Source organism: Protopterus annectens, chromosome 3.part0 (genome assembly GCF_019279795.1).
Source record: "Protopterus annectens isolate FY-2018-M chromosome 3.part0, PAN1.0, whole genome shotgun sequence".
NCBI lineage: Eukaryota > Metazoa > Chordata > Ceratodontiformes > Protopteridae > Protopterus > Protopterus annectens.
Window position 1 is genome coordinate 1937416736 of NC_056731.1, and position 27988 is coordinate 1937444723.

The 27988-nt window shown below is 37.3% G+C and overlaps 1 protein-coding gene across 3 annotated transcripts in view; it reads right to left on the minus strand.

Annotated features, from left to right (window-relative positions):
- CSPG5 (chondroitin sulfate proteoglycan 5) overlaps positions 1-27988 on the minus strand; it is a 994436-nt gene that overhangs the window by 523141 nt on the left and 443307 nt on the right. For all 3 annotated transcript variants that reach the window (XM_044066023.1, XM_044066022.1, XM_044066021.1), the window contains exon 3: positions 929-1117. In XM_044066023.1, the coding sequence (XP_043921958.1) occupies positions 929-1117 (189 nt within the window). The remainder of the gene's footprint in view (positions 1-928; positions 1118-27988) is intronic.

Consider the following 27988-nt stretch of genomic DNA (forward strand, 5'->3'; position numbering starts at 1 on the left):
TACTGCAATAAGTTCATGTTACTTTTCATCTTTACATTAAAGTACTCACATGTAATATATAATATACTGTATATAATAAATAAATAATAAGAGTATAAAAATTAATCATAAATAACAATAATAAATAATAAATAAATTATATTAGTGTACATTTATTTAAATAAATATCATTTTGCATAAAGTTATGATTAATAAAATTCTAAAAATGTAAATGTTAAAACATATATGTGTAATATATTAAATTGTGTAAATTTACTTAATTTAATAACTACAACCATATTTGTACTACCATTGTTATCTCATAAGTGATTTCAACTTCAATATACTAGATATGGATGTGGAATTGTTCCAACCTGGCCAATTATGTGCATTCAGTTTAAGTTGCCATTCCAGTTCAAGTTTTTCTAATTTTAGTTGCCACGCACCACCCCTAATGTCAAATTTTAGAACATCGAGGACCACAAATTTAAACTTGTGAGAAGTTTCTATACTGACATGTTTTGCTAGAGCATTTAATTCATTTCAGTCATGTATAGCTCTAATGTGTTCACCAATGCGTTCTTTAAATTTCCTTTCCGTTTTTCCTACATAAAACATGGTACAATTACAACATAAGGCGCAATATACAACCTTTTTGCTGTTACAGCAAGCCTTTTCCTTCATATGAATTTTAATACCATTTATCAAAACTTCAGTGGTTTCAAACACGTAAGGGCAGTATTTACACCTACCACATCTAAAAGTCCTCCGCTCTTATTGTCTTGTTCTTTTCGGGGTTGCCGCTCTTATTGTCCTGGTTTTTTTGGGTGCCGCTCTTATTGACTCTCCAAAGGTATGCTTAGTAATGGGGATCTTGCAGTCTATCTTTGTTTATTTACCTGAGTTAAATGTCAAGATACAATAGATAAAACAATGCAACATCCCTTACCTTCTCTTGCGTAGTTTAGTATTCTCAGTTTTTAGCAGGTACAGTTTTTTTGCAAAGAAGACTGTCATCATGAAGAGCAGGAGCAGAACAAGTGCAGCTGATCCAATGGCGATGCACATTACCTGGAAATCTGTGACAATCGACTCACAGCGCACACCTTTGTGCCAGATGTAGTCTTGGGTATTGCACCTGAAAATTTAAACACAGTAGCATTTTGTTTGGGTTAGTTTGCAGTATCACTATGCAAGTAACAATACTACAATACACAATACAGAATACAGAATTGTTATAGTCACAAATTATGAAGTATACTCATATACTAAATAAATATCAATGGACAGAGGGCTGAAGGTATAGATGGGGAACGACAAGAGAAAAAGGCATAGGTCTGACCTGGAATCAAGCACACTGTGACATCCAGATAATATCCAACTGGACTGCCAGAAATAATGTGATGCCCCTTACTATCCTGGGTCAGTAACTAAGGAGCTTCAATCCTCACTACTGGTACCAGTATGAGACTGTCACTTAAACAGGAGTAAAATTTCACAGTTTCCCCTAAGAGCACAACAGGAACATGCTCTTTAGCCTGGGACTGGACTGTATCCTTCTGTCCACCTTTAATGTAACTCCTTATTACATACTTCAGAGCAATGTGTCCCACTTTAAGACCTCTGATACACTCACATTTAAATAAATTAAATCTCACATATCCAAACACTTCTGTGAAAGCCTGACACAGTTTTTCAGCTGTACCCCTTCCCCAAAATAATACGGTAAGACACTGCCACCAATCAGAGAGCTTTCATGCCCTTTCAAAGGGTATCCAATTATGAAAATTAGATATTAAAACAAATGACAGCAAATGACCTAAAGCAGCCAGGCTTTCAGAGGAGTGGCCCAGGAAGTTATCAAAGCATGTATAAGCACTCTCAAATCACTAAAGAAAACACTTATTGACCAGCCACAATGTAAGTTAATAAAATATTTAATAATGAGCAAAATGACTAAAATTATAAAACAGGAATTTCCAATAAACAAAAAATAAATCAATCACCAGGAAAATTAAATCAATACTGTAGGATAGAAATCCAACATTTAGAAAAGCTCTAACTGATTAGTTATAATTTCCTATCTGACTAAAGAACACTGTTCCTGATCTAAACTAAATTATTACAACAGAGTAAAGACAGGCTTACAGTTCTTGGCAAGTCTTTTGGGTATCTACTGCACAGTACAACTGTGAACAACTGACAAGTGCAACTGGCAACTCTAACTGGCTGTTAACTGACAACTATTGACTTCAACTGTCTTCAGCAGGCTGTTTTATACACTAGCCTGTCACAACTATTCCAATTCTAATTTTCGTTTCATATTTTTAAAATCAACCAACGGATGTTTACTAAAGTTCCTTCCTATCTTTCAGCCTCTAACAGTAACTCATAGCAACTGTCAACATTCCAATAACATCGTCTGTGGATCAGCTGATTCTGAGGCAGTCTGCATTTAGAATCTTCTTCACAAATATGTGCAGTTAGAAATGTAAAGGAACACTGTTCAAGTCTTTAAAACATTCTGTGCAAACAGACTATAAATCATCATGTAAGAACTTATTTATAATATCATAGCTAGTCATACTGGCATATAGTACACAGGTTAATCTGAAATTATGTTCAAAATGTCAGCCAGACATGCTAACACAGATGACAGTGTCTAATTTCTTCACTTGATAGTAAAGTAATTAATGATTATAAATCCTGCTTAGCATTAAAATAACCAGCTAATCAGAGAAAAGTAGTGAGACAACTGTGGTAGCATTCATGTCCCTGCCAAGCAGGCAAGGAACCCAACAGATAGTTTGGTATTCAAATCTGCAACATTGGACAGGTGAGCCAGGTGCATATTTATATATTTACTAACCCTGACCAAAGAATATAACCTGCCATCAGGTCTTTCCTTTTCTTTTCATATGGGTAAAGACAGTAGCTCCATATGCTTTCTCAGATACATGCACACAGGCATACACCTACACACACATGCACACACATACACATACACAACTGGATCGTGATCAAATGTGGTCCTAGAGAGGGTAATGGACCAGGGCCCCCTCCCATCCTCCACCGCCCAGCGTCAACACCCTCCAGCATCCTTACCCAGGAATAATTCCAGAAACCCATTACTTGCCTCTCTCTCCCCAGTTACCATAAAACACTGTTCAAACCTGTCAGTGTGCATGCTATTTTCCTTACTTCTACAATGATTACAGATATTTGGATTTAATTTAAAGCTTTTATTTCAAAGTTTAGATTAATATATTTCTGCACTGCCACACTACTCATATATATATATATATATATATATATATATATATATATATATATATATGCTGCTCTATCCTTTTTCCTTGTTTTGTACTTTGTAGTTCTACATCCTCTGTCTCATATCGTCTAACAATTCCTTCATCACATTTCATGACACAACCCATTAGCGCATCCTTCCCACTTCAGTGCAGTTCTTGGGTTCCTTCATAAAAATCTGTTCTCATATGTATTCAGTTTCTGAAACTCAAACCTTTCTCATGTGGACGTTCGATGCTAACACTTCCAGTTTATTCCTGACTTACTATATTTCTGTTTATTCACATTCTTGTATATTCTCTATCCCCCGAATCTTATATTAGTCTGCTCTAATACACACCATCTTCTGCCTACTCCATCTTTCCCTCTATCCCCTCTCCCTCTCTCCTTCTCTCTTTCTCTCACTCTCTCTCTCGCTCTCCCACTAATCTTCATTTGATTTTTCCTGTCTTATTCAGCTTCCCAAACTCTTATGTTTAACCATATCCATCTCTTTCCTCATCTTCTAATCCACCTCAGTTAGTGCATTCAGTACTATCTTATGACCTAGTAAATCATTCCAACATTACCTTTATAATAAATACATACACCGTGACCTGAAACATCATATAAGTATACAAGTTTAGAATAGCAAGGGCTGAACCTGGGAATCAACATATTTCAGTCCAAGAATTTTCACTTTTTACTTTGTATGAGTTTCTATGTAAAATATCCTGAAGCAGTGCCTTTGAAAGATATTATTTTCAAGGTATTAGATACCACCAGAACAAGTTATATCTGATAATGGACTACAGTTTGCTAGTTAGGAATTTCAAGGCTTTGTTGAGCAGAGTTTACCCATATCACTTGGTGTCCACAATACCATCAGTCAAATAAACAGGTAGAATGGATGATTCAGATGGTCAAGTACATTCCAAAGTAGTCTAAAGTAGTCTAAATATTCTGATCAGTCAGACTGTTAGATATCATTGCTCAAATCTATAGGCTGTCATCACCACAACCACATACGGACAGAAGACTAAAGTCCAAACTTTCCAAATCATTTCCCCTATTACTCTCTGATGGTTACCCACTGACAGTCCAAGGGTTGTTACTGCAATCCTCACAACAGTAAGAATTATTAATGCTAAGATTACAGCATCACAGAGTATTTCACCTACTCTAAGGCACATATATTGCAATTAGTATAAATACAAAAATAAGTGTGTGTGTGTGTGTGTGTGTGTGTGTGTGTGTGTGTGTGTGTGTGTGTGTGTGTGTGCATGTTTGTGTGAGTGTGTGTGTATGTGAGTGTGAACATATCTGTATATAGATATGTAGATATCAATATTAGGGGTGTGGGGAGCAGGAGTCAAGGCTCCCCTGAAAAAAATGGTTTTAGAGCTGTAAGACCAAGTTTCAGAATATGCTTTTTTACTGGAATTGCACTTTAAGTTTCAGAGTTGGGGCATGATCTATTGGGTCCCACACTTCCTAAATGGAGACAATATTAACTGTTGCAGAGTAAATACTGAAACTAATTTTTTTCTGCAACAAGACTGCCAGAAATGTAAAGACTTAAAAGGAAAGAGAAAGAAGATTTCTCAAGATTCCATTACTGGTCACAAAATCTCAGTTTTCTAGGTTGTAGATTGTCCAAGCAGAAGACATGGACATCTGTACAAGGAATAGATGACATTTTTAAAAACTTTTTTCCTCTCTTTTTCTCCCTTTTGTTAGATTTGGACAGCTGTCCTGGTGCAGTACATCCTTGCTGTATCTGCTGGCACTGAAGTTTACCACCAGTCCAATGCTCAAAATTTTACTGGGGCCATCAGGGATCCTAAGGACATACTGGGTGGGTCATGCTGTCAAACATCCATCTGAGGAGGGTTACATTTCCTAGCTTACTCTTGATACTGTCCCTCCCTTCTGCCGATCTTATGGTATGCTCAAAAGGCATGTGTGCAGTGAGGATGTATAGCGTATCAATCCATGGGTCTATATTAGAACACTGAACAGTTAAAATGTCGAGTGTTCTAATATCGACCCATTAAAATATCGAAGAAGCAGAAAACCAAATTCTTTACTAGGGAAAGAATTCGGTTGTCCGTTTCTGTTGCTTCGGTATTTACAGCGCTCTGTTGGAAAGTTACGGGTTGGGATCAGGTAAGTGTGTGATTGAATGCGGGTTAGGTATGTGTGCGATTGTGTGGACATGAGGGTTAAGGCGGGTTAGGTGAGTTAAGGTTAGGGCGTGGGTTAGGTATGTGTGCGATTGTGTGGACATGAGAGTTAGGGCGGTTTAGGTGAGTTAGGATTAGGGTGCAGGTGAGGTGAGTGTGCGATAGTGACGGACCTTAGGGTTAGGGTTTGAGTTAAGGTACGTGGATAGTTAGTGGTGTGTGTATAGTTTAGTGTAGGGTTAGGTGTAAGATTTTAGGTGTGTGTGTGTGTGTGTGTGTGTAGATTGCTGTGTGTTTGGTGTGCTTGTGCTGTATGTATGTGTTTTGGAACAGCAAATTTTTTCCCTAGGAAAAAATTCGCTGTTCTGAACGTTCGATGTTTGGTATTTTTGATTGGTTCAATATTAGAACACTCGATATTTTGAATGTTCTGTGTTCTAATATAGACCCTCAATCCACCTCCATGGCAGCTCAGCTATATCTGCATCCTACTAGCCTCTTATAAATACACTTATCAGTCCTCCATCTCCATCCTCTACCAGATCAGGAAATGTCCACCAGTATGCCTACCCACCCTGGAATAGTAACGCATCTCCTTTCCTGCCTCTTTGTCATTTGCCAGAACTGCTAATCAAACCTGGGTCACCTCGGCCATAGTTAGAGGTTTATCCCTCTACACTCCAAGCGTGGCAATATTTTCAAAAACTGATAGACTTGCCACTACAATCAGTAGAAACAGATCAGTGTTCAAAAAGGGACTTAATAAAGCAACTAAATGTCCAATCCTGAATCCATTTCAGAGAGGTCAAGTTTGAAGTCAACTATAGCTACCTTAAGCTTCAGTTAAAGATTATGCTAAGCTGAATGGTAATAGCCAGGCCAATAACTGTTCCAAAAGAAGTAGTGAGCAAATATTTGTGGTAAGGCTGCCATCTAATGAATCAGATCACAGTGCTCAGAGTTCATAAAATCTAAGAGTAGTGGAATAATTATGCGGTTCATAGGTAGGTACTAGGCTATCAGCCCTAGGGCCTATACAAGCCCAGTCAAAAAGGTACCCTGGCTTTTGCCACCCAAGAAAATAATTTTCATGTGCCACTGTCGAGCAGAGCCACAGAAGTGATCGCCGGGGTGAATTTCCTATTTCCCATCCAATCATCAAGATTTTTCTTGAAGAGTGCTAATGAGGAGCTTTGTTTGATATAGATATGTATTTTATGCTAGAGTACGGGAAGTCTCTGGGACAGGAATCTATCCCTCCGGCATGTTTTGTTTATTGTGGTGAAAAGGTTTAGGTCCCTAGAGTGTGTAGCTCGGAGGGCTTGGGATTTCTTTAAGTAGAGCATGTCCAACAGCTTTGGGTTTGACATAGCTTTGTATGTTAGGCAGAGATGACTTCTGAGCAGGTGATATGGGACAGAGTAAAGCTGGAGTTTTTTAAGATGGTCTGCGTAGGGCATCTGTTTGAAGCCAGTAATCCTCTTTGTGAGGTATTTCTGTGGCCTTTCCAGTTTTCCAGTTGTTGTAGATGTCTTGTGAGGTATATACCAAAAGGGGCGTTGTACTCTATAATGGGTCTAATGAGTAATGAGTAGAGGGGAACACTGACCTCTTTTTTTCTGGATGAGAAACCTTTTGTGATGAAGTGTGCCACGTAGAAGGATTTCCCAACTACTGTGGCAATGTGATTATCAAAGGAGAGACTACTGTCCACCTGTGTCCCAAGGCCTCTTATCTCACTTTCTGTGCTAAGTATGCTACTGCCTATGTTTTAGTTCATCGGTGCTCTTTTTGGCATTGAGCTTGAGGCCATGGCTTTGACACCAGGCATCTGTCTCAGTGAGGCCCTTTTGTAGGATGTCCACATCGTTAGGAGTTTCGATTATGACTCCTAGTTTGCAGTCATCTGTGAACTTCGTTAGCCAAAGACTTCTGTGTTAGTCTATACTTCAGAGAAGTAGATACCAAAAAGGAGAGGACCCAGGACTGAACCCTGTGGTACTCCACTTGTCACTGGCCTGAAGTCGGATTTGGAGTCTGCTACTTTCACAGTGTGGGTTCTGTCAGTAAGCCAGTTGGCAACCCATCTTGTGACATATGGATTTAAACCTAGTTTAGTGAGTTTATCTATAATTCCAGAGTGGGGGGTGGTGTCAAAAGTCTTGGCAAGATCTAGATAGGCTGTGTGAACCACCTTACCCTCGTCTATGGCTTTGGTGACTGCTTCAAAGAAGTCTATCAGGTTTAGGAGACATGATCTGCCTTTTATAAACCTGAACTGGGTGGGGTCCAGAGTTTTGGAGATTACCAATGTCTTTGTTTATAAGTTCTATGATGAGACGTTCAATGGCCTTGCAGACCAGGCTTGTCAGGCTAATGGGGCGGTAGTTCCTGGGGTCCGTGGTGGCTCCCCCTTTGTGGAGTGAGATAACCATTGCTGTGTGCCATTCAGTGGGCACAAAGCCTGAGGTGAGGCTATGATTGAACATGGTACTTAGGTGGGGTGCCAGTTCGTTCTGTAGTTCATGTAGAATGCAGCCCGGGATGTTGTCTGGTCCCATGTATGCTGTGTTCTTGGCTTTGGAGAGTGTGGTTTTTACCTGTGCAGCTGTGATTACAGGAACTTTGCATTCTTCTGGTATAGAGATGGGCCCTTTAGGGGGTGAGAGGGGGTAAAGTTAGCACTGAACCGATCTGCCAGGATGTTGGCAACATCAGTTGGGTCTGTATATTTAGTGCCATTGTGCTGTAACTCTGAGTGTTGCCATTGAGATTCTTGACATAGCTATAGAATGCTTTGTGGTTGTCTTTAGAATCAGTGGCGATTTTGTTTTCGTAACTAGCTTTGGAGGATTTTATGAGGGATCACAGCTTCTTACTGAGGCTGACCAGGGAGCTCTTCCACTCATGGGATTTTACTCTTTTTTGCAATAGTTTCTTCCTTCTGTTGTACAGTTTGTTTATGGCAGAGGACCACCAGATTGGCTTTCTTGTTTTGGAAGATAGCGTCTTGGTTCTGTTTGGGATAGCACGATCCATGCACCCCTGCACTACCAGGCTATAACTCATACCACACTTTTCGGCCATGTAACCTGGACCGAAACAACAAAGGCAAAGGTGTGTCCATATTCATTAAGGATATCCACACCTCCAGGCTAGTTGCTCAGCATAATGCATCCAAGGTTATCCAAGTGCAACTAACTCTGGGCAAAACTGCAATCCAAATTGTAGCTTGCTACTGATCCCCCACCATGCCCCAGGATTCCCACTCCTCTTTTCTTGATGTACTGGAAAATATTAGGGTTCAACCAAACACCCTAATAATGGGCGACTTCAACTACCCCACCATTAACTGGGAAAACTACTTGTGTACCAACTCCTTAGCTCAATGCTTTGTGGAATTCATAAACTCCAAGTCCCTAGATCAACTTATCCACACCCCCACCAGGGGCAACAATATCCTTGACCTAGTCATTACCAACATGAGTGACCTGTGTTCCACACCTGAAGTCAAATCCTCGTTGGTCCGATCTGACCATAAGCTTATCACCCTTGATATCCACATCCTGCCCCCACCCACCATTAAGGAAACTGCAGTAAAACATTTCTCCAAAGCTAACTTCATGCTTCTTAAGACAGAAGTGGTGAACTTCATGACACCCATGCAGATGGACAATACAGTTACAACTGCTGAATCCTACATAAATGCACTCTATAAGCACTTACACGAGTGCATGGATCGTGCTATCCCAAACAGAACCAAGACGCTATCCTCCAAAAAAAGGAAGCCAATCTGGTGGTCCCCTGCCATAAACAAACTGTACAACAGAAGCAAGAAACTGTTGCAAATGAGAGTAAAATCCCATGAGTGGAGGAGCTCCCTGGTCAGCCTCAGTAAGAAGCTGAGATCCCTTATAAGATCCTCCAAAGCTAGCTACGAAAACAAAATCACTACTAAATCCAAGGACAGCCACAAAGCATTCTATTGCTATGTCAAGAATCAAGATGGCAACACCCAGATCTGCTCTGAGTTACAGCACAAAGGCACAAAAATTACAGAACCAACTGATATTGCCAACATCCTGGCAGATAGGTTAAGTGCTAACTTTACCTCCCTCTCACCCCCTAAAGGGCCCATATCTATACAGGAAGAATGCAGAGTCCCTGTAATCACAACTATGCAGGTAAAAGCTGCACTCTCTAAAGCCAAAAACACAGCATCCATGAGACCGGATAACATCACAGGCTGCGATTTACACGGACCTCAGAATGAACTGGCTCCCCACTTAAGCACCATGTTCAATAATAGCCCCGCATCAGGCTTTGTGCCCACTGAATGGCGCACAGCAACAGTTATCCCACTCCACAAAGGGGAAGCCACCACTGATTCCGTGAACTATCAACCTATTAGCCTGACGAGCCTGGTCTGCAAGGCCATGGAATGTATCATCATGGAACTCATAAACAAAGACATTGGTAACCTCTAAACTCTGGATCCCACCCAGTTCGGGTTTGTGAAAGGCAGATTATGCCTCCTGAACCTGATCGACTTCTTTGAGGCAGTCACTAAAACTGTGGATGAGGGTAAGGTGGTTCACACAGCCTATCTTGACCTCAACAAGGCTTTAGACACCATCCCCCATTCTGGACTTATAGCTAAACTCACTAAACTAGGTATAAATCCTTACATCACAAGATGGGTTACCAACTGGCTCACTGACAGAACCCACACTGTAAAAGTTGCAGACTCAAAATCTGACCTCAAAGCAGTGACAAGTGGAGTACCACAGGGTTCCGTCCTGGGACCTCTCCTGTTTGGTATCTACTTCTCTGAAGTACAGGCTAACACAGAAGGCCTCTGGCTAATGAAGTTTGCAGATGACTGCAAACTAGGAGCCATAGTCAAGTCCTTAAATGATGTGGACATCCTACAGAAGGGCCACACTGACAGATGCCTGGTGTCAGAGCCATGGCCTCAAGCTCAATGCCAAAAAGTGCACTGTCATCCCCTTTGGTAAAAACTCTGTACCCATGAACTACCACATAGGCAGCAATCTACTTAAAACCGAATGTGTGATAAGAGACCTTGGGACACAGGTGGACAGTAGTCTCTCCCTTGATAGTCACATTGCCACAGTAGTCAGGAAGGCCTTCTACATGGCACACCTCATCATAAAATGGTTCTCATCCAGGAAAAAAGAGGTCATTGTTCCCCTCTACTCAACACTCATTAGACCCATTATAGAGTACAATGCCCCTTTTGGAATGTACCTCACAAGACATCTGCAGCAGCTGGAAACGCCACAAAAATACCTCACAAAGAGGATTACTGGCCTCAAACAAATGCCCTACAGTGAACGCCTCAAAAAACTCCAGCTTTACTCCGTAGCATATTGCCTACTCCAAGGTGATCTCTGCCTAACATATAAAGCTATGTCAAACCCAGAGCTGTTGGACATCCTACACCTAAAGAAATCCCAATCCCTTCGAGCTACATCCTCTAGGGACCTAAACCTTGTCACCACAATTAACAGGACATGCTGGAGGGATAGATTCCGTTCCCAGAGACTTCCTATACTCTGGAACAAGCTACCCATCTATGTCACGCAAAGTTCTTCATTAGCACTCTTCAAGAAAAATCTTGATGAGTGGATGGGAAATAGGAAATACACCCTGGGGATCACTTCTGTGTCTCTGCTCGACAGTGGCACAGGAAAATAACTTTCTTGGGTGGCGTAAGCCATGGAACCTTGTTGGCTTGGCTTACGTAGGCCCTTGGGCCAATAGCCTAGTACCTACCTATGAACATATGTATCTATGAACCCTACATTCATTAGGCTTCATTCTCTGCAGCTGTCAGCTCTAATAATAGCAAACAACCTCATAATAAATTTAAAAAAATTCCAAGATTAATAACTATTTGATTAATCAGGCATGATGAAACTGGTTTTGTTGAAGTCTACCACAATTTCATAAAAACAACCTTCCCCTTTTAATAATTTCTAGCACTACTACTTCATTTCTAAACAGTAGTTATACTGGCCTTAAATTTATAGATAAATTATACACTCTAAAAATCCATCCAAGGCTTTTCCTGTTTTTTTTTTTACCATGTATCCAGTAATTTTCACAAAATTCTGATTGCAGACCGAAGTCACATAAAGTCTCATTTCTAGTGGAAATCAGAACTCTTGTCATATCTTATCTGTATATTCATCATCACTTGACGTTTGCCTTAAAATATACATGTCAAGAGGAAAGACATTCACTTATAAGAAAATAAACCATGAAACATTTCTCATAGGTACAAATGAACCTCAAACAGCCTCCGTCCTACTAGTTGAGTAAATAGTGCCTTTGTACCATCTCCGCATTGATCCTTATTTCTTTATGGCTTGTCACATTCTAAGAATCAGCAGCCCTATATCTGTGTGACAGTTTTACAACTATATGCTGTCCACAGTCCATTTCAGTGTTTAGGTGTTTTAAGTTGTCCTCCACTCTTATCTTTATGCTTTACACTGAATCAAAGGTCTCCACTTGGATTACGTCACACCGGTCCATGGCTGGCAACATCATGACAGTTTCATCAAATACTAGAAACAGTGCAATTTAATTAATATAATTTCTGTACTGATACTTATCTTTTTAGCTATCGGTGTGTTTGAAGGTTGACATAAATTAAATTAATCCATTCACTATTCTCATGTTTAAAATGCCATCACTTATACACGGTCCCTTTCTTTCTCTGCTGCAAAGTAGATTAAAGAGTTTTGACTGCTGGCAGCCTACGATTTCTTTGGTCTCCTGGCTCAATTACACCTAGGTTTCCCCCAAACAATAGGCCATAGCCTAATGTGAATAATTCATCAGATAGACAACTGTGGTATGCACAGCAAAGTGACAACCCAATTCAGCATAGAAATGGGGAGGAAACATGGTAGACAGGAAAGGGGAGAAAAGCAAGCAGAGGAATCAAAAGTATGAAAGGTGGAGTAAAGGAGTTTTTTTTTCAGGAAGAGTCCCATTGTAATGTATAGAAAAAGACTGTTAGAGGAGTAGACAGGCAGACATGTGACACCAACTCAGATAGACAGAAGCAGTAGACACACAAAAGGTTTGAGGAACAGTAGATGGGCACAGACATATAGAGGGTGGACAAGTGATGATAGGGAAGGTTGAAATGGGGAATGATACATAAAGAAGGGAGAACAACATGATAGGGATAGGATAGGATCCTCTTATGGCTGGATGCCAGTTCAGCCCAGAGGCGAACAAACCTGAATAACCTATATTATGGGCTGGATGGCCCAATGGTAGGACCTACTCATCTCACTAGTCAACAAACCACACTAAAAGGGTCTATATTGAATCAGCGAATGCTTAAAAAAGTAAATACTGATTCATCTACCCTGTTTGAGTGAATGCTGACAATGCTGAACACCCAGAACAGCGATTTCTTTCTCAGGGAAAAAAATCACTGGGCCAGTTTTGGGAGTTTGCCATTTCCTCCCCTGTGGTGCGATCTCAGAGTTGGTATATTTAAGTAGGGGGTGTGTGGTGGGTGAAGACCCCACGTTAAATACTGTTTTAAGTTTGTTTTTTGTGGAACAGCGATTTTTTTCCCTGGGAAAAAAAATCACTGTTTCGAGTGTTCAGGATTGCTAGCATTCGGTGAACTAGGGTCGATGAATCACCGTTCACTTTTTTAAGCATTCGCTGATTTAATATAGACCCCACTAAAATATGTCCATGTTGCCAAGATAGGCATCCAGTTGCTGACACATGATTCAGCCTCTACAACTAAAACTGGAAGACCAGGGCAGATCTGTCTGGACCAGAGTCATATTTAGCTTTTCTGGTGGCCTGGGTCATTCCCCAGTCTGACAGACCCAAACTTTCAAGTTGAGAAGCAAAAAAAAAAAAAAAAAAAAATCTCCTCTTGCACTTTAGGACCAGAAAAAGTTCTGTATTTGATGACCAAAAAAGGTCCTTTTGCACATGAGGTCCAAAAAAGGCACTCTCTTTGTAGCAAACCACTTGCTAACACTTATACTGCACACATGAAGTGCTGATTACAGCAAATGCAGTATTGTCAGTCAGATGAATGCTGTGATGCACTACAGACCAATTGCCATCTGCTGATCACACCCCATAACATCTTGCACCCAGGGCGGCTGCCCCTTTTGCCTCATCTTTTATACACCTCTGCTATGGACCATGTTTAGAAAAGGACCTTTTGTTATCCCCCCCCAAAGAATCAGCCACAGAGGGCACAAATGACCTTCCATCTCACCTCTATCAGGGAAAACCATTATTCCCCAAGAGGCAACTCTGGTTGGCACTGGCCTGTGCAGTCTGAGGTGAATGAGAGTCTCACCTCTTCTTCTTTCACAACTGGTTCTGTAGAAAGACAACAGAATGGAAACAATTACTACATGCTTATCCAACAAAGTCATATCTCATAGGTTCATAGGTTCATAGGTAGGTACTAGGCTATCTGCCCGAGGGCATTTATAAGCCTCGCCAGAGTGTGCCAGCTTTTGCCGCCGTATTGATTAATTAACTGAGCCTCTGTCAAGAGGAGCAAAGAAGTGATCCCAGGGGTGTATTTTCTGTTACCTATCCACTCGTCAAGGTTTCTCTTGAAGAGTGTTAGTGAGGGGCTCTGCCTAATGTAGTTAGGAATTTTGTTCCAAAGCATGGGGAGTCTCTGTGACAGGAATCTATCCCTCCAGCATGTTCCATTTATTGTTGTGGTGAGGTTCAGCTCACTAGAGCGAGTGGATTGCAGTAACTTGGATTTCTTTAGGAGGAGCATGTCCATCAATTCTGAGTTGGACATGGCTTACATAGGTCAGGCAGAGATCACCTCTGAATAAGTGATATGCCACTGAGTACAGCCAGACTTTTTCCAGTTGGACTACATAGGACATATGTTTGAGACCAGTAATCCTCTTGGTGAGGTATTTTTGTGGTCTATCCAGCTGTTGGAAGTGTCTTGTGAGGTACATCCCAAATGGGGCATTTTACTCTATGATGGGTTTAATAAGTGACGAGTAGAACGGCACTATAACCACTTTATTTCTAGATGTTTTTCTATAAATCCCGAGTGGGGAATGGTGTCAAAAGCCTTGGTGAGGTCAAGGTAGGCTGTGTGAACCACCTTCCCCTCATCTATGACCTTGGTGACAGGCTCAAAGAAGTCAACCAGGTTTAGTAGGCATTGATTGCAGGTAGGTCTTAGCCGGCCAAAGCTCAGAGTTAAAGCAGAAAGTAATCCAAAATGTACCACTTAAGGCAGAAACTGAATATCAATGAAGTTAACTACCCCCACTTATCACTGGCTATGCAAGAATTCTAACAAACACTAAATTCTAACAAGCATTAACTGAAAAAACAGAGACACAGCTTCCAGCTAGATAGTATTCAATAAAACAAAAATAAATCAATTTAAATGCTGTATTGTTTGAAAAAAGTTCAGATAAAGATTTACTTATACTCACTTATACGTCTAGTTGACTGCAGGTAGGTCTTAGCCGGCCAAAGCTCAGAGTTTAAGCAGAAAATAATCCAAAATGTACCACTTATATAAGGCAGAAGCCGAATATCAATGAAGTGAACTACCCCCACTTATCAATGGCTATGCAGGAATTCTAACAAGCAATAAATTCTAACAAGCATTAACTGAAAAAACAGAGCCAAAAGGTCCAGCTAGATAGTATTCAATGCAACACAAATAAACCAATTTAAATGCTGTATTATTTGAAAAAAGTGCAGTAAAAGATTTACTTAAATTCACTTATATGTCCAGTTGATTGCAGGTAGGTCGTAGCTGCCCAAAGATCAGAGTTTAAGCAGAAAATAATCCAAAATGTACCACTTATATAAGGCAGATCCCGAATATCAATGAAGTGAACTACCCCCACTTATCACTGGCTATGCAGGAATTCTAACAGGCACTAAATTCCAACAAGCATTAACTATAAAAACAGAGCCACAACTTCCAGCTAGATAGTATTCAATGCAACACAAATAAATCAATTTAAATGCTGTATTATTTGAAAAAAGTGCAGATAAAGATTTACTTAAATTCACTTATACGTCCAGTTGACTAGAGGTAGGTCTTAGCCAGCCAAAGCACAGAGTTTAAGAAGAAACTAATCCAAAATGTACCACTTATATAAGGCAGATCCCGAATATCAATGAAGTGAACTACCCCCACTTATCACTGGCTATGCAGGAATTCTAACAGGCACTAACTTCTAACAAGCATTAAATGAAAAAACAGAGTCACATCTTCCAGCTAGATAGTATTCAATGCAACACAAACCAATGTAAATGCTGTATTATTTGAATAAAGTGCAGATAAAGATTTACTTAAATTCACTTATATGTCCAGCTAATTGCAGGTAGGTCTTAGCTGGCCAAAGCTGAGAGTTTAAGCAGAAAATAATCCAAAATGTGCCACATATATAAGGCAGTAACTGCATATTAATGATGTGAACTACCCACACTTATCACTGGCTATGTAGGAATTCTAACAAGCATTAAATTCTAACAAGCATTAACTGAAAAAACAGAGCCTCAACCTCTAGCTAGATATTACTCAATGCAACACAAATAAATCAATTTAAATGCTGTATTATTTGAAAAAAGTGCAGATAAAGATTCACTTAAATACATTTATACGTACAGTTGATTGCAGGTAGGTCTTAGCCAGCCAAAGCTCAGAGTTTAAGCAGAAAATAATCCAAAATGTACCACTTTATAAAGCAGAAACCGAACATCAATAAAGTGAACAACCCCCACTTATTACTGGCTATACAGGAATTCTAACAAGCACTAAATTCTAATAAGCATTAACTTAAAAAAACAGCCACAACTTCCATTTAGATAGTATTCAATGCAACACAATTAAATCAATTTAAATGCTGCATTATTTGAAAAAAAATGCAGATAAAGATTTACTTAAATTCACTTATACGTCCGGTTGATTGCAGGTAGGTCTTAGCCGGCCAAAGCTGAGAGTTTAAGCAGAACATAATCCAAAATGTGCCACATATATAAGGCAATAACCAAATATTAATGAAGTGAACCACACACACATCACTGGCTATGCAGGAATTCTAAGAAGCATTAAATTCTAACAAGCAACAACAGAAAAAACAGAGCCACAACTTCTAGCTTGATATTATTCAATGCAACACAAACAAATCAATGTAAATGCTGTATTATGTGAAAAAAGTGCAGATAAAGATTTACTTAAATACACTTATACGTGCCGTTGATTGTAGGTAGGTCTTAGCTGGCCAAAGCTCAGAGTTTAAGAAGAAAATAATCCAAAATGTACCATTTATACAGGCAGAAACAGTATATCAATAAAGTGAACTACCCCTAGCTATCACTGGCTATGCAGGAATTCTAACAAGCACTAAATTCTAACAAGCATTAACTAAAAAAACAGATCCACAACTTCCAGCTAGATAGTATTCAATGCAACACAAATAAATTAATTTAAATGCTGTATTATTTGAAAAAAGTACAGATAAAGATTTACTTAAATTCATCTATATGTCCAGTTGATTGCAGGTAGGTATTAGCCGGCCAAAGCTCAGAGGTTAAGCAGAAAACCATCCAAAATGTACCACTTATATAAGGCAGAAACCGAATTTCAGTGAAGTGAGCTACCCTCACTTATCACTGGCTATGCAAGAGTTCTAACATGCACTAAATTCTAACAAGCATTAACTGAAAAAACAGAGCCACAATTTTCAACTATATAGTTTTCAATGCAACACACATAAATCAATTTAAATGCTGTATTATTTTAAAAAAGTGCAGATAAAGATTTACTTAAATTCACTTATACGTCCAGTTGATTGCAGGTAGGTCTTAGCCAGCCAAAGCTCAGAGTTTAAACAGAAAATAATCCAAAATGTACCACTTATATAAGACAGAAACCAAATATTAATGAATTGAACTACCCTCACTTATCACTGGCTATGCAGGAATTCTAACAAGCATTAAATGAAAAAACAGAGCCACAACTTCCAGATAGATAGTATTCAATGCAACATAAATAAATCAATTTAAATGCTGTATTATTTGAAAAGGTGCAGATAAAGATTTACTTAAATTCACATATATGTCCAGTTAATTGCAGGTAGGTCTTAGCTGGCCAAAGCTGAGAGTTTAAGCAGAATATAATCCAAAATGTGCCACATATATAAGGCAGTAACCGAATATTAATTAAGTGAACTACCCGCACTTATCACTGGCTATGCAGGAATTCTAACAAGCATTAACTGAAAAAAACAGAGCCACAACGTCTAGCTAGATATTATTCAATGCAACACAAATAAATCAATTTAAATACTGTATTATTTGGAAAAAGTGAAGATAAAGATTTACTTAAATACACTTATAAGTACAGTTGATTGCAGGTAGGTCTTAGCCAGCCAAAGCTCAGAGCTTAAGCAGAAAATAATCCAAAATAACACTTATATAAGGCAGAAACCGAATATCAATTAAGTGAATTACCCCCCACTTATCACTGGCTATGCAGGAATTCTAACAAGCACTAAATTCTAACAAGCATTAACAGAAAAAACAGAGCCACAACTTCCAGCTAGATAGTATTCAATGCAACACAAATAAATCAATTTAAATGCTGTATTATTTGAGAAAAGTGCAAATAAAAATTTATTTAAATTCACTTATACATCCAGTTGATTGCAGGTAGGTCTTAGCTGGCCAAAGCTCAGAGTTTAAGCTGAAAATAATCCAAAATGTACCACTTGTACAAAGCAGAAGCAGAATATCAATAAAGTGAACTACCCCTACTTATCACTGGCTATGCAGGATTTCTAACAAGCACTAAATTCTAAAAAGCATTAACTGAAAAAACAGAGCCACAACTTCCAGCTGGATAGTATTCAATGCAACACAAATAAATTAAATTAAATGCTGTATTATTTGAAAAAAGTGCAGATAAAGATTGACTTAAATTCATTTATACGTCCAGTTGATTACAGGTAGATCTTAGCTGACCAAAGCTCAAAGCTTAAGCAGAAAATCATCCAAAATGTACCACTTATATAAGGCAGAAACTGAATTTCAATTAAGTGAACTACCCTCACTTATCACTGGCTATGCATGAATTCTAACAAGTACTAAATTCTAGCAAGCATTAACTGAAAAAACAGAGCCACAATTTCCAGCTATATAGTATTCAATGCAACACAAATAAATAAATTTAAATGCTGTATTATTTGAAAAAGTGCAGATAAATATTTACTTAAATTTGCTTATATGTCCAATAAATTGCAGGTGGGTGTTAGCTGGCCAAAGCTCAGAGTTTAAGAAGAAAATAATCCAAAATGTACCACTGATATAAGGCAGAAACCGAATATCAGTGAAGTGAACTACCCTCACTTATCACTGGCTATGCAGCAATTCTAACAAGCACTAAATTCCAACAAGCATTAACTGAACAAACAAAGCCACAACTTCCAGCTAGATAGTATTCAATGCAACACAAATAAATCAATTTAAATTCTGTATTATTTGAAAAAAGTGCAAATAAAATTTTATTTAAATTCACTTATACATCCAGTTGATTGCAGTTAGGTCTTAGCCGGCCAAAACTCAGAGTTTAAGCTGAAAATAATCCAAAATATACCACTTGTACAAGGCAGAAATGGAATAACAATAAAGTGAACTACCCCTACTTATCACTGGCTATGCAGGAATTCTAACAAGCATTACCTGAAAAAACAGAGCCACAACTTCCAGCTGGATAGTATTCAATGCAACACAAATAAATTAATTTAAAAGCTGTATTATTTGAAAAAAAGTGCAGATAAAGGTTGACTTAAATTCATTTATACATCCAGTTGATTACAGGTAGGTCTTAGCTGGCCAAACTCAGAGCTTAAGCAGAAGATCATCCAAAATGTAACACTTATATAAGGCAGAAACCGAATTTTAATGAAGTGAACTACCCTCACTTATCACTGGCTATGCAAGAATTCTAACAAGCACTACATTTTAACAAGGATTAACTGAAAAAACAGAGCCACAATTTCTAGGTATATAGTATTCATGCAACACAAATAAACCAATTTAAATGCTGTATTATTTTTAAAAAAGTGCAGATAAAGATTAAATTCACTTATACATCCAGTTGATTGCAGGTTGGTCTTAGCCAGCCAAAGCTCAGAGTTTAAGCAGAAACTAATCCAAAATGTACCACTTATATAAGACAGAAACTGAATATTAATGAATTGAACTACCCTCACTTATCACTGGCTATGCAGAAATTCTAACAAGTATTCAATTCTAACAAGCATTAACTGAAAAAACAGAGCCACAACTTCCAGCTAGATAGTATTCAGTGCAACACAAACAAATAAATTTAAATGCTGTATTATTTGAAAAAAGTGCAGATAAAGATTTACTTAAATTCACTTATATGTCCAATTGATTGTAGGTAGGTCTTAGCCCGCCAAAGCTCAAAGTTTAAGCAGAAAATAATCCAAAATGTACCACTTATATAAGGCAGAAAACTAATATCAGTGAAGTGAACTACCCCCACTTATCACTGGCTATGCAGGAATTGTAATAAGCAGTAAATTCTAACAAGCATTAACTGAAAAAACAGAGCCACAACTTCCAGTTAGATAGTATTCAATGCAACACAAATAAATCAATTTAAATGCTGTATTATTTGAAAAAAGTGCAGATAAAGATTTACTTAAATTCACTTATACATCCAGTTGATTGCAGGTAGGTCTTAACTGGCCAAAGCTCAGAGTTTAAGCAGAAAATAATCCAAAATGAACAGCTTATATAAGGCAGAAACCAAATATCAATGAAGTGAACTACCCCCACTTATCACTGGCTATGCAGGAATTCTAACAAGCACTAAATTCTAACAAGCATTAACTGAAAAACAGAGCCACAACTTCCAGCTAGATAGTATTCAATGCAACACAAATAAATCAATTTAAATGCTGTATTATTTGAAAAAAGTGCAGATAAAGATTTACTTAAATTCAATTATATATCCAGTTGATTGCAGGTAGGTCTTAGCTGGCCAAAGCTCAGAGTTTAAGCAGAAAATAATCCAAAATGTACCACTTATATAAGGCAGAAACCAAATATCAATGAAGTGAACTACCCCACTTATCACTGGCTATGCAGGAATTCTAACAAGCATTAAATTCTAACAAGCATTAACTGAAAAAGCAGAGCCACAACTTCCAGCTAGATAGTATTCAATGCAACACAAATAAATCAATTTAAATGCTGTATTATTTGAAAAAAGTGCAGATAAAGATTTACTTAAATTCACTTATACATCCAGTTGATTGCAGGTAGGTCTTAGCCGGCCAAAGCTCAGAGTTTAAGCAGAAAATAATCCAAAATGTACCACTTATATAAGGCAGAAACCAAATATCAATGAAGTGAACTACCCCCACTTATCACTGGCTATGCAGGAATTCTAACAAGCACTAAATTCTAACAAGCATTAACTGAAAAACAGAGCCACAACTTCCAGCTAGATAGTATTCAATGCAACACAAATAAATCAATTTAAATGCTGTATTATTTGAAAAAAGTGCAGATAAAGATTTACTTAAATTCACTTATATGTCCAGTTGATTGCAGGTAGGTCTTAGCTGGCCAAAGCTCAGAGTTTAAGCAGAAAATAATCCAAAATGTACCACTTATATAAGGCAGAAACTGAATATTAATGAAGTGAACTACCCCCACTTATCACTGGCTATGCAGGAATTCTAACAAGCATTAAATTCTAACAAGCATTAACTGAGAAAAAAGAGCCACAACTTCCAGCTAGATAGGATTCTATGCAAAACAAATAAATCAATTTAAATGCTGTATTATTTGAAAAAGTGCAGATAAAGATTTACTTAAATTCACTTATACGTCCAGTTGATTGCAGGTAGGTCTTAGCTGGCCAAAGCTCAGAGTTTAAGCAGAAAATAATCCAAAATGTACCACTTATATAAGGCAGAAACTGAATATCAATGAAGTGAACTACCCCACTTATCACTGGCTATGCAGGAATTCTAACAAGCACTAAATTCTAACAAGCATTAACTGAAAAAACAGAGCCACAACTTCCAGCTAGATAGTATTCAATGCAACACAAATAAATCAATTTAAATGCTGTATTATTTGAAAAAGTGCAGATAAAGATTTACTTAAATTCACTTATACGTCCAGTTGATTGCAGGTAGGTCTTAGCCAGCCAAAGCTCAGAGTTTAAGCAGAAAATAATCCAAAATGTACCACTTATATAAGGCAGAAACTGAATATCAATGAAGTGAACTACCCCACTTATCACTGGCTATGCAGGAATTCTAACAAGCACTAAATTCTAACAAGCATTAACTGAAAAACAGAGCCACAACTTCCAGCTAGATAGTATTCAATGCAACACAAATAAATCAATTTAAATGCTGTATTATTTGAAAAAGTGCAGATAAAGATTTACTTAAATTCACTTATACGTCCAGTTGATTGCAGGTAGGTCTTAGCCAGCCAAAGCTCAGAGTTTAAGCAGAAAATAATCCAAAATGTACCACTTATATAAGGCAGAAACTGAATATCAATGAAGTGAACTACCCCCACTTATCACTGGCTATGCAGGAATTCTAACAAGCACTAAATTCTAACAAGCATTAACTGAAAAACAGAGCCACAACTTCCAGCTAGATAGTATTCAATGCAACACAAATAAATCAATTTAAATGCTGTATTATTTGAAAAAAGTGCAGATAAAGATTTACTTAAATTCACTTATACGTCCAGTTGATTGCAGGTAGGTCTTAGCCAGCCAAAGCTCAGAGTTTAAGCAGAAAATAATCCAAAATGTACCACTTATATAAGGCAGAAACTGAATATCAATGAAGTGAACTACCCCACTTATCACTGGCTATGCAGGAATTCTAACAAGCACTAAATTCTAACAAGCATTAACTGAAAAAACAGAGCCACAACTTCCAGCTAGATAGTATTCAATGCAACACAAATAAATCAATTTAAATGCTGTATTATTTGAAAAAAGTGCAGATAAAGATTTACTTAAATTCACTTATACGTCCAGTTGATTGCAGGTAGGTCTTAGCCAGCCAAAGCTCAGAGTTTAAGCAGAAAATAATCCAAAATGTACCACTTATATAAGGCAGAAACCGAATATCAATGAAGTGAACTACCCCACTTATCACTGGCTATGCAGGAATTCTAACAAGCACTAAATTCTAACAAGCATTAACTGAAAAAACAGAGCCACAACTTCCAGCTAGATAGTATTCAATGCAACACAAATAAATCAATTTAAATGCTGTATTATTTGAAAAAAGTGCAGATAAAGATTTACTTAAATTCACTTATATGTCCAGTTGATTGCAGGTAGGTCTTAGCCAGCCAAAGCTCAGAGTTTAAGCAGAAAATAATCCAAAATGTACCACTTATATAAGGCAGAAACCGAATATCAATGAAGTGAACTACCCCACTTATCACTGGCTATGCAGGAATTCTAACAAGCACTAAATTCTAACAAGCATTAACTGAAAAACAGAGCCACAACTTCCAGCAAGATAGTATTCAATGCAACACAAATAAATCAATTTAAATGCTGTATTATTTGAAAAAGTGCAGATAAAGATTTACTTAAATTCACTTATACGTCCAGTTGATTGCAGGTAGGTCTTAGCTGGCCAAAGCTCAGAGTTTAAGCAGAAAATAATCCAAAATGTACCACTTATATAAGGCAGAAACTGAATATCAATGAAGTGAACTACCCCACTTATCACTGGCTATGCAGGAATTCTAACAAGCACTAAATTCTAACAAGCATTAACTGAAAAAAAGAGCCACAACTTCCAGCTAGATAGTATTCAATGCAACACAAATAAATCAATTTAAATGCTGTATTATTTGAAAAAAGTGCAGATAAAGATTTACTTAAATACACTTATACGTCCAGTTGATTAAAGGTAGGTCTTAGCTGGCCAAAGCTCAGAGTTCAAGCAGAAAATCATCCAAAATGTGCCACTTATATAAGGCAGAAACCAAATTTCAATGAAATGAACTACCCTCACTTATCCCTGGCTATGCAAGAATTCTAACAAGCACTAAATTCTAACAAGCATTAACTGAAAAAACAGAGCCACAATTTCCAGCTATATAGTATTCAATGCAACACAAATTAATCAATTTAAATGCTGTATTATTTTTAAAATGTGCAGATAAAGATTTACTTAAATTAATTTATACGTCCAGTTGATTGTAGGTAGGTCTTAGCCGGCCAAAGCTCAGAGTTTAAGCAGAAAATAATCCAAAATGTACCACTTATGTAAGACAGAAACCGAATATTAATGAATTGAACTACCCTCACTTATCACTGGCTATGCAGAAATTCTAACAATTATTCAATTCCAACAAGCATTAACTGAAAAAACAGAGCCACAACTACCAGCTAGATAGTATTCAGTGCAACACAAATAAAACAATTTAAATGCTGTATTATTTGAGAAAAGTGCAGTATAAGATTTACTTAAATTTACTTATACGTCCAGTTGATTGCAAGTAGGTCTTAGCTCGCCAAAGCTCAGAGTTTAAGCAGAAAATAATCCAAAATGAACCACTTATAAAAGGCAGAAACTGAATATCAATGAAGTGAACTACCCCCACTTATCAGTGGCTATGCAGGAATTCTAACAAACACTAAATTCTAACAAGCATTAACTGAAAAAACAGAGCCCCAACTTCCAGCTAGCTAGTCTTCTATGCAACACAAATAAATCAATTTAAATGCTGTATTATTTGAAAAAAGTGCAGATAAAGATTTACTTAAATTCACGTATACGTCCAGTTGCTTTCAGGAAGGTCTTAGCTGGCCAAAGCACAGAGTTTAAGCAGAAAATAATCCAAAATGTACCACTTATATACGGCAGAGACCAAATATCAATGAAGTGAACTACCCCCACTTATCACTGGCTATGCAGGAATTCTAACAAGCACTAAATTCTAACTAGCATTATCTGAAAAAAAACAGAGCAACAAGTTCCAGTTAGATAGTCTTCAATGCAACACAAATAAATCAATTTAAATACTGTGTTATTTGAAAAAAGTGCAGATAAAGATTTTCTTAAATTCACTTACATGTCCAGTTGATTGCAGATAGGTCTTAGTCGGCCAAAGCTCAGAGTTTAAGCAGAAAATAATCCAAAATGTACCACTTATATAAGGCAGAAAACAAATATCAATGAAGTGAGCAACCCCCACTTATCACTGGCTATGTAGGAGTTCTAACAAGCACTAAATTCTAGCAAGCATTAACTGAAAAACAGAGCCACAACTTCCAGCAAGATAGTATTCAATATAAGACAAATAAATCAATTTAAATGCTGTATTATTTGAAAAAAGTGCAGATAAAGATTTACTTAAATACACTTATACGTCCAGTTGATTGCAGGTAGGTCTTAGCTGGCCAAAGCTCAGAGTTTAAGCAGAAAATAATCCAAAATGTACCACTTATACAAGGCAGAAATGGAATATCATTAAAGTGAACTACCCTACTTATCACTGGCTATGCAGGAATTCTAACAAGCATTAAATTCTAACAAGCATTAACTGAAAAAACAGATCCACAACTTCCAGCTAGATATTATTCAATGCAACACAAATTAATTAATTTAAATGCTGTATTATTTGAAAAAAGTGCAGATAAAGATTGACTTAAATTCATTTATACATCCAGTTGATTACAGGTAGGTCTTAGCTGGCCAAAGCTCAGAGCTTAAGCAGAAAATCATCCAAAATGTACCACTTATATAAGGCAGAAACCAAATTTCAATGAAATGAACTACCCTCACTTATCCCTGGCTATGCAAGAATTCTAACAAGCACTAAATTCTAACAAGCATTAACTGAAAAAACAGAGCCACAATTTCCAGCTATATAGTATTCAATGCAACACAAATTAATCAATTTAAATGCTGTATTATTTTTAAAATGTGCAGATAAAGATTTACTTAAATTCATTTATACGTCCAGTTGATTGTAGGTAGGTCTTAGCCGGCCAAAGCTCAGAGTTTAAGCAGAAAATAATCCAAAATGTACCACTTATGTAAGACAGAAACCGAATATTAATGAATTGAACTACCCTCACTTATCACTGGCTATGCAGAAATTCTAACAATTATTCAATTCCAACAAGCATTAACTGGAAAAACAGAGCCACAACTACCAGCTAGATAGTATTCAGTGCAACATAAACAAATCAATTTAAATGCTGTATTATTTAAAAAAAGTGCAGTATAAGATTTACTTAAATTTATTTATACGTCCAGTTTATTGCAGGTAGGACTTAGCTCGCCAAAACTCAGAGTTTAAGCAGAAAATAATCCAAAATGAACCACTTATAAAAGGCATAAACCGAATATCAATGAAGTGAACTACCCCCACTTATCAGTCGCTATGCAGTAATTCTAACAAGCATTAACTGAAAAAACAGAGCCCCAACTTCCAGCTAGCTAGTCTTCTATGCAACACAAATAAATCAATTTAAAAGCTGTATTATTTGAAAAAAGTGCAGATAAAGATTTACTTAATATCACTTATACATCCAGTTGATTGCAGGAAGGTCTTAGTCAGCCAAAGTTCAGAGTTTAAGCAGAAAATAATCCAAAATGAACCACTTATATAAAGCAGAAACTGAATATCAATGAAGTGAACAACCCCCACTTATCACTGGCTATGCAGGAATTATATCAAGCACTAAATTCTAACAAGCATTAACTGAAAAAAAACAGAGCAGCACATTCCAGTTAGATAGTCTTCAATGCAACACAAATAAAGCAATTTAAATACTGTGTTATTTGAAAAAAAGTGCAGATAAAGATTTACTTAAATTCACTTACATGTCCAGCTGATTGCAGATAGGTCTTAGCCGGCCAAAGTTCATATTTTAAGTGGAAAATAATCCAAAATGAACCACGTATATAAGGCAGAAACCGAATATCAACGAAGTGAACTACAACCACTTATCAGTGGCTATGCAGGAATTCTAACAAGCACTAAATTCTAGCAAGCATGAACTGAAAAACAGAGCCACAACTTCCAGCAAGACAGTATTCAATGCAAGACAAATAAATCAATTTAAATGCTGTATTATTTGAAAAAAGTGCAGATAAAGATTTACTTAAATACACTTATACGTCCAGTTGATTGCAGTAGGTCTTAGCCGGCCAAAGCTCAGAGTTTAAGCAGAAAATAATCCAAAATGTACCACTTATACAAGGCAGAAACGGAATGTCATTAAAGTGAACTACGCCTACTTATCACTGGCTATTCAGGAATTCTAACAAGCACTAAATTCTAACAAGCATTAACTGAAAAAACAGAGCCACAAATTCCAGCTAGATAGTATTCAATGCAACACAAATTAAATAGTTTAAATGCTGTATTATTTGAAAAAAGTGCAGATAAAAATTTACTTAAATTCATTTATACATCCAGTTGATTACAGGTAGGTCTCAGCTGACCAAAGCTCAGACCTTAAGCAGAAAATCATCCAAAACGTACCACTTATATAAGGCAGAAACCGAATTTCAATGAAGTGAACTAACCTCACTTATCACTGGCTATGCAAGAATTCTAACAAGCACTAAATTCTAACAAGCATTAACTGAAAAAAACAGAGCCAAAATTTCCAGCTATATAGTATTCAATGCAACACAAATAAATCAATTTAAATGCTGTATTATTTTTAAAATGTGCAGATAAAGATTTACTTAAATTCATCTATACGTCCAGTTGATTGCGGGTAGGTCTTAGCCGGGCAAAGCTCAGAGTTTAAGCAAAAAATAATCCAAAATGTACCACTCATATAAGACAGAAACCGAATATTAATAAATTGACCTACCCTCACTTATCACTGGCTATGCAGAAATTCTAACAAGTATTCAATTCTAACAAGCATTAACTGAAAAAACAGAGCCACAACTTCTAGCTAGATAGTATTCAGTGCAACACAAACAAATACATTTAAATGATGTATTATTTGAAAAAAGTGCAGATAAAGATTTACTTAAATTTACTTATATGTCCAATTGATTGCAGGTAGGTCTTAGCTCGCCAAAGCTCAGAGTTTAAGCAGAAAATAATCCAAAAGGTACCACTTATATAAGGCAGAAAATGAATATCAGTGAAGTGAACTACCCCCACTTATCACTGGCTATGCAGGAATTCTAACAAGCAGTAAATTCTAACAAGACTTAACTCAAAAAACAGAGCCACAACTTCCAGCTAGATAGTATTCAATGCAACAGAAAAACATCAATTTAAATATTGTATTATTTGAAAAAAGTGCAGTATAACATTTACTTAAATTCACTTACATGTCCAGTTGATTGCAGGTACGTCTTAGCTCGCCAAAGCTCAGAGTTTAAGCAGAAAATAATCCAAAATGAACTACTTATATAAGGCAGAAAGCGAAT